The 14,101-nt window shown below is 36.6% G+C and overlaps 1 protein-coding gene across 2 annotated transcripts in view; it reads left to right on the top strand.

Moving 5' to 3' along the window:
• Window positions 1–14,101, top strand: part of chn1 (chimerin 1) — a 157,038-nt gene that overhangs the window by 83,171 nt on the left and 59,766 nt on the right. The window contains exons 1-2 of one of the 2 annotated variants that reach the window (XM_060827932.1): window positions 4,230–4,305; window positions 11,257–11,334. In XM_060827932.1, coding sequence (XP_060683915.1) covers window positions 4,282–4,305; window positions 11,257–11,334 — 102 coding nt within the window. In that variant the 5' untranslated portion in view covers window positions 4,230–4,281. Of the gene's footprint in view, window positions 1–4,229; window positions 4,306–11,256; window positions 11,335–14,101 lie in introns of those variants that run through there. The other variant, XM_060827931.1, reaches the window with a different exon arrangement.

Here is a 14,101-nt window from a genome sequence, read left to right as displayed (position 1 = left end):
CTAGCTGATGGCCTTCTCGTTCTATTTTCTTCTATTTTGTGTTGTTTCTGTTAGCCACACACCTCCATTTTAGCTTCCTTTCAGTTAGTACTGCCTCAACATCACGGGTCACCAAGTCACTTGGACAAGTATTTCTTATTATCTAAAATTTATAAGTGCTCTCTTTACAAGTGATATATGTTCTTATAAGTCAATTTTCAAACATAGCTTTTTTTAATATTATGGGAATTCAAAATGTTTTAAACGAATTACTGATTTTCCTTGTTAATGGTTCTGGGTCAAAGATCATCACACTTCATTGTATTTCCAATTGACTTTCTCTGCCATTGGCAACTAGATCACATAAGCATAGCTCCATGCCAAACTGTTTAACTGGAATTTCCTGTTTGTACCTTAAGGTAAAAATACATTCTAAAACGTAACTGTCTTATAACATTTAGCAGTCATGTCATCTCCCGATAAAAATGAAAAAAAAAACTTTGTAATATATTTTTTCCAAAACACAATGAAAATGCAAAGATTTCAACAATATAAATGTTTTAACAATAGATTATTATACTCAGTACAGGTTACATTCTTTCTCTAACATAAACAGAAATCTCTGGAAAAACTGAGCAGGTCTAGCAGCATCAATGGGGAAAAAACAGAGTTAACCATCACTCAATATCCAAAAAGATCTCCTTTTTGAATGTTATATAATGCTTATAGCTTCCCTGTGCTCTTGGTTAGAAGATTGTACCTTGTTTTTCACTGTTCATGTTGCTTTTTAAATTCTGTATTAAATTGTTCACTATCTGATTCTGGATTAGCACTTGTAATGTGTCCAAAGCTTTTGAATTTTTCTTGGTCTGGTTAACATTATCATAAACAGTGGGTGGAATATTATATGGTTCTGAATGATGTGGACTATGATGAGATTTGTGACAGAATCAGACGAGGTGTGTTGAGGCTATCTTGATGTCGAGATATCTCAACCTCTGAAGCACCATGAGTGGTGACTTCTGAGGGACATGTGTGTAGTTCCTCCTCTAAATGGGTTCCTCCTGGCACTGCTCTGCTTGTGAGAAAGTGGCAGATGGCATGCTTTTTGTTGTCATTGCCTTCTGTCCTGAGGACCAGTGGCTAAAATTATGTGTGCCGCTTACCTACAGACCCTGAGAATGCTGGACCTGGCTCTCTATAGACTCCAACTTGTCCATCAAGGTTATCAAAAGGTCATGTGATGCTGCTGAGACTGGCTGTGCAGTTAATGTGAGAATTATAGTGGAATGAAGAGAATTACTTAGTTTATGGACATGGAAGTCTCAGCATCCTCACATAAGTATCTGGTATTCTCCTTCATCGGCCTTAAAGGAGCTGAGGATTCAAATGTCAGGCACCTTACCACACAACAGATTCACTTCTGCCCAATTGCAGACTGTCTTCTCCTGTAGTCAAAGGGAAGGTGTAGATGGTGGAAAGGTTCCAAGTGAGTATGAATACAGGATAGAAGCCATGGAGAATTAGTGGTGTGATAGTTTGGGAGGCATGTGGGAAAAGCAAGTGAAAGAAGATGTTGCAGGCAATAATGAGAGTGGTTGAGATGAAGCATTGGTGGAGCAGTAGTAGAGATAGAATGAGTCTGAGGTAGCAGAGTGAAGAATAGCACTTACTCTTGTGGAGAGTAGATTGTCATTGACCACCTTATGACATTGCTAGCATTCCTCTGCACTGGCCTGGGTGGAGATCTCAGACTATTATGCCAGAGGCAGCACAGCCTCTTCTACCGATCCTTCAGAAAGACCATTCTTCTGTTTTGCACCACCCCTTTGACCAGGACCTCAAGTCCTTGTCGGGGAATCACGATACCATCTACCCGTCCTCCAACATTTTGTGACTCCATCTTTGACCATAAGAGTAGCTTCAAATTGCCAGTGCTTGTCCAGGTGCACATTGGCCATTCAAATGTTGTGCAGACACCAAGCATGCTGCTGTTTTTACAGATATCTGATGAGTGATGAGTTGTTTTGGGAATGACAGTGTAGTAAGATAGAGATTGAATTACATGTGAGAAATATCACAGGGGCTGGCTAGTTAATAAAGCACATTTGGAATGATATGGTAAGAAGTCTCACTGGACCTTGTGATGATGCACTTTACACTGGGCCAAAACTATAAGATGCTGCCCAACATTGCTTATTGCTGACAAACCAATTTCTGGAACTTTGAACTGAAATCTAAGAAGAAAACACCTGTCAAATTGCTTTTTATGCTCTGAATTAATTTACTTTTTATTTCCTTACAGTCAGGCACAAAATTTTCATCAGGGTTTTCACTTTTGAAATGAATTATGAAGTGCTCTGTTGAGGTTCTAGTTCCTGATTTCCATTTTTTTTCATGTCTTCGTAATTCTTAACCTTCAATTCTGTAAAGAAAATTTAAACCAGCCAAACAACTATTGTCCTTTTTAACAATACAATTCACCTCAAATAAATGTAAAATACAACGGATGATGGAGGTCTAAATTGAAAGCAGGAAGTGTGGGAGAAACACAGCAGATCTTGCAGTATCTATGGAAAAGAAACAAAATTAACATTGCAGTCCAGTGACTCTTTGAAGCACTTACTAAACCTGTTTAAATTCAGGATTGTTTTTAATTTTAAGTTCTTTTACATGACTTAATTCTTTTTTGTTTTGAAAGGTGCGGGTCATTCTTGGCAATTAAAGTACTGTTGAGTCACTTTATGTATTTTGTTGATAATCAGCTATGAAAACTTGATACCCATTTTAATTAATGAGTATTCCTAATTTTCCTTTTCTTTTAATCCTCATTAAGTTCAGGCTTTGTTTAATTCTACTTGAGTGAGAGCAGTTCTATGATTATTTTGAAGTTTTAATTAAAATTTAAGCATAGTTCTTTGCAGGTCTATAATGGCAACATTGAACTCAGCTTTTCCAATCTCCTTCAAAGCTTCCCATTCTTAAATTATTTCCCTGCATCTTAAGTCTCTCCAACTTCCTTTACTCTTTTAAGATCCTTCTTGAAAAACACTTACTGGATCAAACATTTGGTAACCCCCTCCTAATATCTCTTCAGTGTCCATTGTATGCCTCTGAAATCTGCTTGCTGTTTTTCAGCAAAAATGCTTATTAATGGTGACAATTATAATCTTGGTTCTATTGATACTGTGTGCCTGAAACACTGTTCCCTATCTCTGCTGCCCTTGAAGAGTACATACTTCTTTTTTTAAATTGCTGAACTTGGGTGTGATAACCCATACATCAACTGCAAAAATAGGTTTCTATTCGTAGAGGACAATGTCTGCTCATCATGAGCATAGGATAAAAGTATTACAGTAAAAAAAGCAAATAGTGGCTGTTTCTATTGCAGTACAGTGTCTAGAACCATATGTGTATTTCACTAAACAATCTGTGCTTTCTATACATTCATTATCAATTTCCTCGACTATGTTTGATTTCTCTGGATCCTGACTTGGATTCACTGTCCCAATGATTACAGTGACCTATTCTTAAATTTCTGGTGATTTTTTAAATATGCTTCTTACATGAATTTATTCCCAAAATGTCCATTATTTATTTTCCTTCCCAAATCATATCACTTCATTATTCCAATTAAACAGCACCTCCCATTTGTCAGACATGTTTTGCCATCTACCTCAATCCCTCTACATTTGCTTTCCTAAATTTGTTGTTTGCAACTAATTATTCAAAAGAAACGATTAACTTTTAAAACAAATAATTGTTGAATAAAGGTGAAGTTGTGATTTGTGAACTGGAACTACTTAAGTTTAAAAGTCACAGCTTCTGTTTATTTATTATAAGGCTAGAAATTTATGAAATCTGCCATTATCTCTTTCAAGTTGAATGAGTTTTTTTTTCTTATTCATTTTGTGGGATGTGGGTGTTGTTGGCTGGCCAGCATTTATTGCCTGTCCCAAGTTGTCCTTGAGATGGTGGTGGTGAACTGCCTTTTTGAACCACTGCAGTCCATCTGCTGTGTGTTGACGCACGATGTATTAGGGAGGGAATTACAGGATTTTGGCCCAGTGACAGTGAAGGAACGGTGATATATTTCCAAATCAGGATGGTAAGTGACTTGGAAGGGCACTTGAAGGTGGTGGTGTTCCCATATATCTGCTGCCCTTGTCCTTCTCGATGCAAGTGGTCGTGAGTTTGGAAGGCGCTGTCTGAGAATCTTTGGTGAATTTCTGCATTGCAACTTGTAGATGGTACACCCTGCTGCTACTAAGAGTCAGTAAACGAGGGAGTGGATGCTTGTGGATGCAGTGCAAATCAAGCAGGCTGGTTAGTGTCAAGCTTCTTAAATATTATTGGGGCTGCACTAATCCAAGCAAGTGGGGAGCATCCCATTGCACTCCTGCCTTGTGCCTTGTAGATGGTGGACAGGCTTTTGGGAGTCAGGTGGTGGAGGCCGCAAACTGGGCATCACTGAGCAGTTTGTTGAAATTCAATTTGTTCTAACAGTTGAAGTAATTTGTGACTGACATAAAATGTCATCATACATTTGGATATGTTGTGCCCCTAGTTGTCAGTTTTTCGAGACCTTTTTATTATTAATCTGAGTTTCTAATTCACACCACTACTTACCAACCAACCAAAACACTTGCCTGGACTTAAAATTGAGCTTAATGTCTTTAGATAGTTTACAAGATAGCAGCCAAACAATGTATTAGCAATTATCCTGATAAAATTTGTGGTTAAGAAAAACTACCCAAAATAAAAAGAAGTACCTTTATTTTCCATAGTCCAGCAGAAACTGGGAAGAACTCATTTGAAATGGAGTGGGAAACTTATTCAAAGGCAAATCACTCAAACACCTCACTAAGGATGTTTCCGATGACCAGGAGTCACAGTTGAGGTTTATCAGATAGGCTATTTAGGACCGAGATGAGGAGAAATTTGTTCATCGAGTAAATAATGAGCTTGTGGAATTCTCTGCAACAAGAAGCTGTTGAATCCAATACATTGAATGCTTTCAAGAAGGAGTTAGATATAGATCTTGGGGGCTTAAGGTATCAAAGAGAGGTGGAGTATGTAGGAATAGGGTACTGAGTTGAATGATCGGCCATGATCATATTGAATGGCAAAGCAGGCTGAAAGAATAGTATATTCCTTCTCTTGTTTTCCATGTTTTCATGTAATTGTGGGGCGTTAATATTTTCCCTCGTGTTGCCATTGTTTCTTTTGCCAACCACCTTAAAACAATGTTCTGCGGTTCTCAATCCTCCTACTTGTGAGAACAATTTCTCCTTATTCATACTGTCCAGACCCTTCATAATTTTGAGCATCTCTATTAGTTCTTCTCTCAACTTTTTCAAAGGAGAACAATCCCAGCTTGTCCGACTTATCCACTGAAGGTCCTCATCTCTGCGACCATATGAGTATTTTCTGCACTCTTTTTAATGTCTTCACATCCTTCCTAAAGTGTACAAAATTTGTATACAGTACTGAAGTAGGGCAGAAAGCATATTTTATACAGGTTTATCATAGCTTCCTTTTTTTTGACAATGTATTTTTTGTGATTATTTTGTTCTCAAGATTATCCTCCTTACTTTATGCTACTTTACAGATTTGTAATACAAAACTAGATGAATGAAAGTAAACAGGGAGTACTGTTGAGTTTTTTTTTATACTAGAGGATCATTTACAGTGAGAATCCTTTGAGATTGGTGTTTGGACCTCTGATTTTTCTTGATACATAGTAATAGCTTAGACTTGGGAGTGTGTAGAGTACAATTTCAGAAGTTGTTGAATGACACAAAACTTAGAAATATTGTGAATGGTAAGGAATTGAGGATTATCAGATCAGACATCATCTCTTGAATGACTGAATGGACTACATCTGTCCTACATCTTATGGTCTGTTTTTTAAACACTAGAAATATAAGCTCTTTCGGTCTCCAGTGTTTCTCTTCTCTCCTTAAAAAGAATCTGGTTAAGTATAAGATTAATGCTGGTGATTGTTGAAGAACAAATGGCTACAGTAAAACATAATGAGCACTAGTGTAATTAGTGTATAAGTTAAATCAATACAACAGTGATGTCAGGATAGGTGTTGTGTGGCTGCTGAAGAACTTGGAAACTGCTGGACACCAAGATGATCCAGAGCGAACAGAATAAGTGTTTGCAGCTCGAGGAACTTCGCTGAAGATTCAAGTTGAGAAGCTGGAATCCAGGTTGCTGACAGTGTGTCACATCAGGGAAGGGGAAACTTACGTAGGCGCTATGCTCCAAAAAGCAGTCAGGAACAGGAGAGTAACAGTAGGTGAGGCAGGGTATTGGAATCCAGGGGATGCATTTGAGAAGTCTCTGTTCCTGTAGTTGTCCAATAATTGCAAGGTTTTGCAAGCTGTGCAAGCAAGAGTAACGTGTGCAGAAAGTATGAGCAAACAGTTCACTGCATTATTGTAAAGGAGGCTGTTCAAGTAAGAAGAGTACTATGCAGCTGTGAGCAGGAATACCAAAGGCTGTGTTGCTGTCCAGTGCCAGAGTTAAGGACATCTCCTTGGGTCTAGACCTTTGTAGGAGGGCATAGATTCAGTTGTCAGCATCCACATTAGTAGCAACAACATTGAAAGAAGGCCTGATGACAATAATTGAAAAATTAAGAGTTGATTAGAAAGCTCTTGTGGTGCAATAATAGTCTCCCTATCTCTGAGCCCAAGTTCAAGTCCCACCTGCTCCAGAGATGTACAATAATATGTTTGAGTAGGTTGATCAGACAATATCTAAATTAAAAAGTAGGGTTCCCAAGGGAATAACATGTGGATTACTGATTGATAAAGGGCTTTTGCCCGAAATATTGATTTTCCTACTTCTCGGATGCTGCCTGACCTGCTGTGCTTTTCCAGCACCATTCTAATCTTGACTCTGATCTCCAGCATCTGCAGTCCTCACTTTCGCCTCAACATGTGGATTACAATCTGAGCCACAGGCAAACTGGCCTTCATTTGAATCAGGCTAGGCAATAGCTATGTCTGGAAAGTGAGCTTTAAGCTAATTACGAGGACACAGGTTTTGGAAGAGAGAAAATATGGAGAGACAGGATGGGATAGAGTGTACAAATATAGAATAATAGTAAATTAAAGGAGCTAACAGGGAAACATGGTAAAGAAGGCAAATTTAATGGATCTTTACTTGAATGCATGTAGAATTTAGAACAAGATAAATGAATAAATGGCACAAATAGAGCTTAATGAAAATGGCCTAATAGCCATTAGGGTGACATGGCTATAAGGAAATCAGAGTTGGAAACTAAATATTCAGGGGTATGTGACTTTTCAAAATGACAAGCAGGAAGGAAAGGGTGATGGAGTAGCTTCCTTCATATGGAATGCAGTAAGTACGATAGCAAGAAATGATCTCGGATATGAAGATACGGAATCCAGAAAAGATTAGATTCCCTACAGTTTGGAAACATGCCCTTCGGCCCAACCAGTCCACATCAACCCTCCGAAGAGTAACCCTCCCAGACCCATTTCCCTCTGACTAACACACCTAACACTATGGGAAATTTAGTATGGCCAATTCACCTGACCTGCACATCTTTGGACTGTGGGAGGAAACCCACGCACACACAGGGAGAACGTGCAAACTCCACACAGACAGTCACCTAAGGCTGGAATTGAACCTGGGACCCTGGTGATGTAAGGCAGCAGTGCTAACCACTGAGCCACTGTGCACCAGGGTATGAAAACACTATTGTTGACAATGATAATAGTAGTAATCAGTAGTCTACAGGCCTGTAACAGTAGCTAAACAGTAACACAGGGAATAAATCACAAGGTAAAGAGGGCATATAAAATAAAACATAAAACATAATACATTAATCATGCATGACTTTAGCTTTCTTGTAGTTTGGGAAAGTCAGATTAACAGTTATGATGAAAGAATTCATAGATATTAGTCAGGGCAGTTTCTTCGAATAATGGATCCAACCAGGTATCATGCCAATTTTGATGTAGTGATGGGAAATGTGGGAGATTTAATAAATTATGTCAGAATAAAAGATCCCTAGGAATCTGAGACCATAACATGGTAGAATTTAGCATTTAGTTTAAGAGGGAAAAACTTGAGTCAGAAACAGTTGTCCTAAAAAATAAGGGTAATTACAAAGGAATGAGGGCAGAGCTAGCTGGAGTGGATTAGAGATTGGTAACAAAGACTAATGAGGAACGATGGCAGACATTTAAGAAAACAGTTCATGGCTCACAGCAAAGATGTATCCCAGTGAGAAAGAAGGTTTCTAGGGATATGAGGTAACTATGGGTAACCAGAGAAATTAAGGACAGTACCAAGTTGAAAGAAAAAACATACAGTATAACAATGAATAATGGTAAACTAAAGGATTGGGAAAATTTTAAAACCAATGAAAGATGACCAAGAAATAAAATAAAGGAAGAAAATAAGCTTTGTGTAAAGTTGCATGGAAAATTAAGACAGTGGACAATGTACAAAAATATATAAAAAGAAAGAAGCCAAAATGATTATAGCTGCCTTGGAGAATGAGGCTAGGAAGATAAAATGAAGAACCAGGGAATAGAAAAGGAATTGAATAAATACTTTGCATTAGTCTTTGTGGTAGAAGACACTAATAGTTTTTCAGAAGTATGAAGTCAAGGGGAAAAAGAGGGGAGGAGATAAATTGAATAACTATTACTCAGATGTCCTTAACCCTAGTTACAGGCATGTAATACAGACTTCAGGAATCCTGCTCATTGCTGCAAAGAACAGTAGCTATCCCCCTTATTATACTGTCCTCCACTACAAGTACATTCCTATTTCCTTCCCTCACTTGAATGTATCAAGGTCCCACTGTCACTTTGCTCATCCTTACTGCAATCTGCACTCTCACCCACAGAGTTCACTAAAATCTTTTATGTTAGACCACTGCACAGGCAGAGACTCCTCAAATGCAACCTTTGGGCCCTCAAACTTTCCTCACTTGCAGTCACACCCCCTTGTCCCTGACCACAGATCAATTTCAATTACCTAATCTCAAGCCCCTCAGGAGCAAAGTCCAGGTTACATTCTCCTTCCTTGATTTGGCACAATGTCTGCACCTCAGAAGTTAGCTGCTCAACTCAGATGTGAAGTTCCTCAAACTGCAAACATTTACTACAGATGTGTTTGCTTTGGATCACATTAGTGTCCAACAGCTTCCACATATTTCAGCAGCAATATATCACACATCCTGCCATCACTATCATGGATTTAATTTACAAAATTATTTGTTCAAGATTCCCAGCTCTTTAAACTTCATTGTACTGATAAATGGTTTTTATAAAGTAACAAGAAATAAAATCTCCAGTATCAATTTAATAATCTAAAGAAGAAAAACAGTGGAAATCTAAACATTTACCAGTCTTTCTCACCAATCAGTTTTTCCTGCTATCATGCCACACAATGGTTTGTAGCATCACTTTGTCCCTGGTCCATCCCTTTTATCCTTTCCCACCTAACTCTTACACTGGAGGGTTTACTTTAGTATACCCTGGTTAAAGCACCTCTGTCCCCTTTGCACTGAATTTCCACTTTGAATCAAATTATCAATAGTGGTCAGTAACTCATTTGCCCTTTGTCTCACTCCATTGCAATCCCACACTGTTGTAGTCCTACACTGACAATGCACCTTATTAGCAGTGTGTTGACTGTATGCCTCACACATGATGATGAGGTGCCAGCACAATTTGTGCTTGGTCACAGTGCCTACAGGGAACATCTGCCCAGATCTCTGCATGCTTGTTTTTGGTCATAGCATTGTTCCTGACAGTAGCCTTCAGGATGTGAAAAGTCTTTTCTTTGGCACAAACAACTAGAATTATTTATATGTTGAAGCAAATATCAATGCAAACTGTCAAAATATCAAAGAAGCCTTTCAAGTCAGTATTTATTCTATATTTCAAGTAATTTATATTTTAATGTAATTAATGCTATTGATTTACCATACCCACAAGTGTTCTAATTATTGTCTCAACAAAAATATATATAACCAAAAAATGTAAGATTATGATAAATGAAGACTCTGACAAACCAAACAGCTTTCTAAAGATTCAGATAAATGGAATATCTTAATCTTATTTGATTTGGTTATTAAAATGAATCATTTCTCCAATAACTAATCCTGTTTCTGGAGAAAAGCCCCCTGAGTATATTCCAGTTTGAAATGTGTAATACATTTCTAATTTGAATATATTCATGAATATGAGAATATAGGCTAAATCATGGTTCTGTTTTGTTTCTGTTCACAAGAAGCAATAATTTAGGATAGTAACCTGATATAATTGTCTGTGTAACTGAAAAGGTGTTCAACATTTCAATACATAATGTTATAAAATATTTTCAATACTGAATATAGGAAAGGTATCCAAAATTTGTTAGAGATTCATTTAAAATATAGTTAACGTGTATTGTGTTTTAATGATGCATGACTCATTCATTACTCATTATTCCTACTGATGGTTGTTATTTTAATCTAACGTGATGAAAGCACACAGTCCTCAGGAACAATGGATCAGTGCCAGGGATTTACTATTGGCTGGCTGAGTTCTTAATGTGACCTGACTAATCCACTGTGCCTGCCAAAACCCAGCCCCCACCCCCTCCCCCACAAGAATAAGGTTGTCAGGAGCTTAGTATCCGCAAACTGGTTGAAGACACGACTTGGAGCATCTCTAATTCAGGAGACCATCTGAAAAATGCGGGGAAAATGGGTGCTAAAGCTTGACCCACTCTGCTTTTAGGTCCCATTTGGAAATGAGTTGCTAAGTGAATGGACTGACTTAGATATTTTGTCTGTTAAAAAGAATATACTTCAAATCACATGCGAGCTTATTTTTCAATTTGCCGTGTATTTTAGAAGGAATTGTATGTAGAGATCTGTTATAGATATAAATAATGAAAGTTTGACTACTTTAAGTTACCTTTAGAAAATTACATGTCATATGTACTCCATTTAAGTCGAACATAGTCTAGGTCTCTTCATTGATCTGTTGTAGTTAATTTGTTATTTTAATTAGTTATTATTTCAGTTTGGTCATAAAAATTGCCAAGTACAAGCAAATGCCTTCTAGGGAGTGTTGGTCAGGTCGAAAACCTTACAAATTCCTAATTCGTGAGTCTAAGGAAGAGAACCATCAGCAAGATGTTTTGATAGCAGCTCTAGGAATGAGAATGGCACCCCAGAAAGCAGCTACATCCCTGTGGCAACCACTAAAACTGTTTGCTTATTCACAGTTGACTTCACTTGTTCGAAGAGCCACTCTGAAGGAAAATGAAAGGATTCCAAAATATGAAAAAGTACATAATTTTAAGGTAAGGAATTGAATTTGTTATATTCAGCAATGAACAGATGTATAGATTTTCAAACATATATTTTAGCTATCAGTTCACATATATTTTATAAATAATAGCCATTGTAAGTAGAGTTGTTATTATGAACTTAAATTCCAATTGTTATCATGAATTTGAGTTGGATTTTTTTCCCAGTGTACAACCAAATAATTATTAACAAAACTGTTTCACTCAAACTTGCTTATATTATCATGTAGCTAAATTTGCATTATTATTAAAAAATAATTAGTCCATATATGTTTCCTGATGAAATTTATTTAAACTTCAAATAAAGATTTTCTTCAATGGTTAAATTATTCATGAAATTAACAATCAAAAACATAAAGAGCTTTTCCCCTTTCAGATATAAGAATAACATAGTTTTAGTGATAGTAAAACCTGCATTTTGTCAGTTCTTTGAAAGGATGCATTTGCTCTATAAAATTAATTTTATGTAGCATTTGATCCTCACTTAAAATCACAGCTACATTTTTCTCACCTCAACAAATATGAATCTTTTTGATATTCATAACCTGTCTTGAGTCCCAGAGTTTGGGTTGTCTCGACTGGTATTAGCATCTTACTTACATCAATTTTTTTTTCTAGTGAAACCTTCATTTGCTAATGAGATAATTGTTTTGAAAAGTATAGAACTAGCTGAAATCACTCATGAGTAAAATATCCTATTTCCAGTATTTTATGTTTTGAAACCTTCCCACCAGTTTGTATATAGAAATGTCCCCCCAAAAAATGTGTTTTCATAGAATTGTATTCCTTTGCCAATGGAATAGATGTGAATAGATTCATGACATAACTAGTATAATTCCATTTTTAATTTTTATTTTTATATTGGCTTATACTTCTAACCAGCACTCATGGTGAAGGAGTAGTACAGTATGTTGTGCCTTAATCATTGCTTGTTGAAGACTGTTACTAAATATTTATAACCATACGTTCTAATAGAAATTATTTGCAGGAATCATTGTTTGTTTGTTACACTCAAAAGCTGCTTTGGATGTCCTATGATTTTGTTGGAGGAAGGAACTACTTTATTTTCCAACAGTAATCATACATTGTGTACTTAGGTTTTTTGATTTAATGAACAAAAATATAATGTTTCTTTCCACTTGAGAACCTTCACATAATTTTATTTTATCATATATAACTTAAATTTCATCAGCTGATTCAGTAACCTGCTTGATTTCATTTATATATGAAAGTGTTAATGTTATCCAAATACAGTTTGGTTGACATGGCATGTTTTTAGAGATCAGAGTAAATGCTGTTTTATTCGATAGGAATAAAGCACACAATGGATGTTGGTACCTAGAAATTTAATATTATTCATGAGTGTGTGCTCTTTCACAATATACGGAAAATACAACTAAATAGTTAAAACAGTTTATTCCTAATAATTTACTCATTTACATCACAAAAAAGGAAAATGTTAGCCAGTTTTTCTGTAATAAAATGTGTTGCAAATTCCTATGCCGATAAAATTCATGTCATATTTTTCCTCTCTTTAATAATCCAGTTTAAAACAATTTAGGAATAAAAAAACTTCAGTCACGCATATTAATTTGTATTAATATAAAGTTCTGGGTTCTTTACTAACTACATTGTGATTTTTAAATAATTGTTAGATTTATGCTTTTATTTTGTTTTTTGATGGAAAACTGTTTAATTAAAATACTCTGTTATGTTCCTGAATATTTTAAAATGCTAATACCACTGCAGTAACATCACTGATAGTTGCCATGGTAATACATCTCCACTCATGTTGCCACCTACAGACATTGCTCTCCATTTAGAATATTACATAATATGTGATATTATGAACCATGTCTCCATGACATTCAATGGCAGTACTATGGTTAAATCCCGTACGCTCAATATCCAAGGGTTTTCTATTGACCAGAAACTGAACTGGGTCAGCTATTTAAATACTGTGCCTACAAGAGTTGCCAGGGTCTGAGAATTCCATGGTAAGTCAACCCCTGACTCCCAAAGTATGTCCACCATCTACCAGGCAGAATTCAGAAGTGAGGTGGAATACTGTCCACTAGCCTGGATGAATGCAGCTCCAACAAACTTGAGAAGTTCAGTTACATCCAGGACAAAGCAGCCCCACTTGACTGGTATCCCATTCACCACCCTCAACATTTTGTTCTTCCACCACTAACACACTGTGGAAGTAGAGAGTACCATCAACAAAATGTACTGCAGCTACAGGGTCACTAAACAATACAGTGTAATCACACAATAGCTGCCAGCTGGAAGGACAAGGATAGCAGAAACATGGGGACACCACTACCTTCAAGTTCCCTTCCAAGGTACAGACTACTGTATACTGACATTAAATAGAAACACAATTCCTTCTGTGTCTCTGGGTCAAAATTTTGTCATTCTCTCTCTAACAGTGCTATGGAGGTACCTTCACCCCATTGACTGATGAAGGCACCACCACCTTCTCACGGGTATTTAGGAAAGTGGAACAAATTGTAGGCTATCTAGCGACACTCATGCCCCATGCAAGACATTTTTAAAAAGACAAAAATGCACTCAATGACCGCATAATTTGCTTTTGTCTTTCAATATTTTAAAATTGGTAACAAAAACAATTAAAAGAAAAGTTAAGATCAGTTGAATTTTATATAATCACTTGCAACCTTATACAACTGCCATTATTTTAAGATTTTTTTCTGCTCTTCAGTTCTATTAAAATTATGCATTTTAATCAAACAATTTT

This window comes from Hemiscyllium ocellatum, chromosome 7 (genome assembly GCF_020745735.1).
Source record: "Hemiscyllium ocellatum isolate sHemOce1 chromosome 7, sHemOce1.pat.X.cur, whole genome shotgun sequence".
NCBI lineage: Eukaryota > Metazoa > Chordata > Chondrichthyes > Orectolobiformes > Hemiscylliidae > Hemiscyllium > Hemiscyllium ocellatum.
Note: the sequence above shows the minus strand (reverse complement) of the source record. Positions and strands in the feature narration are given on the sequence as shown.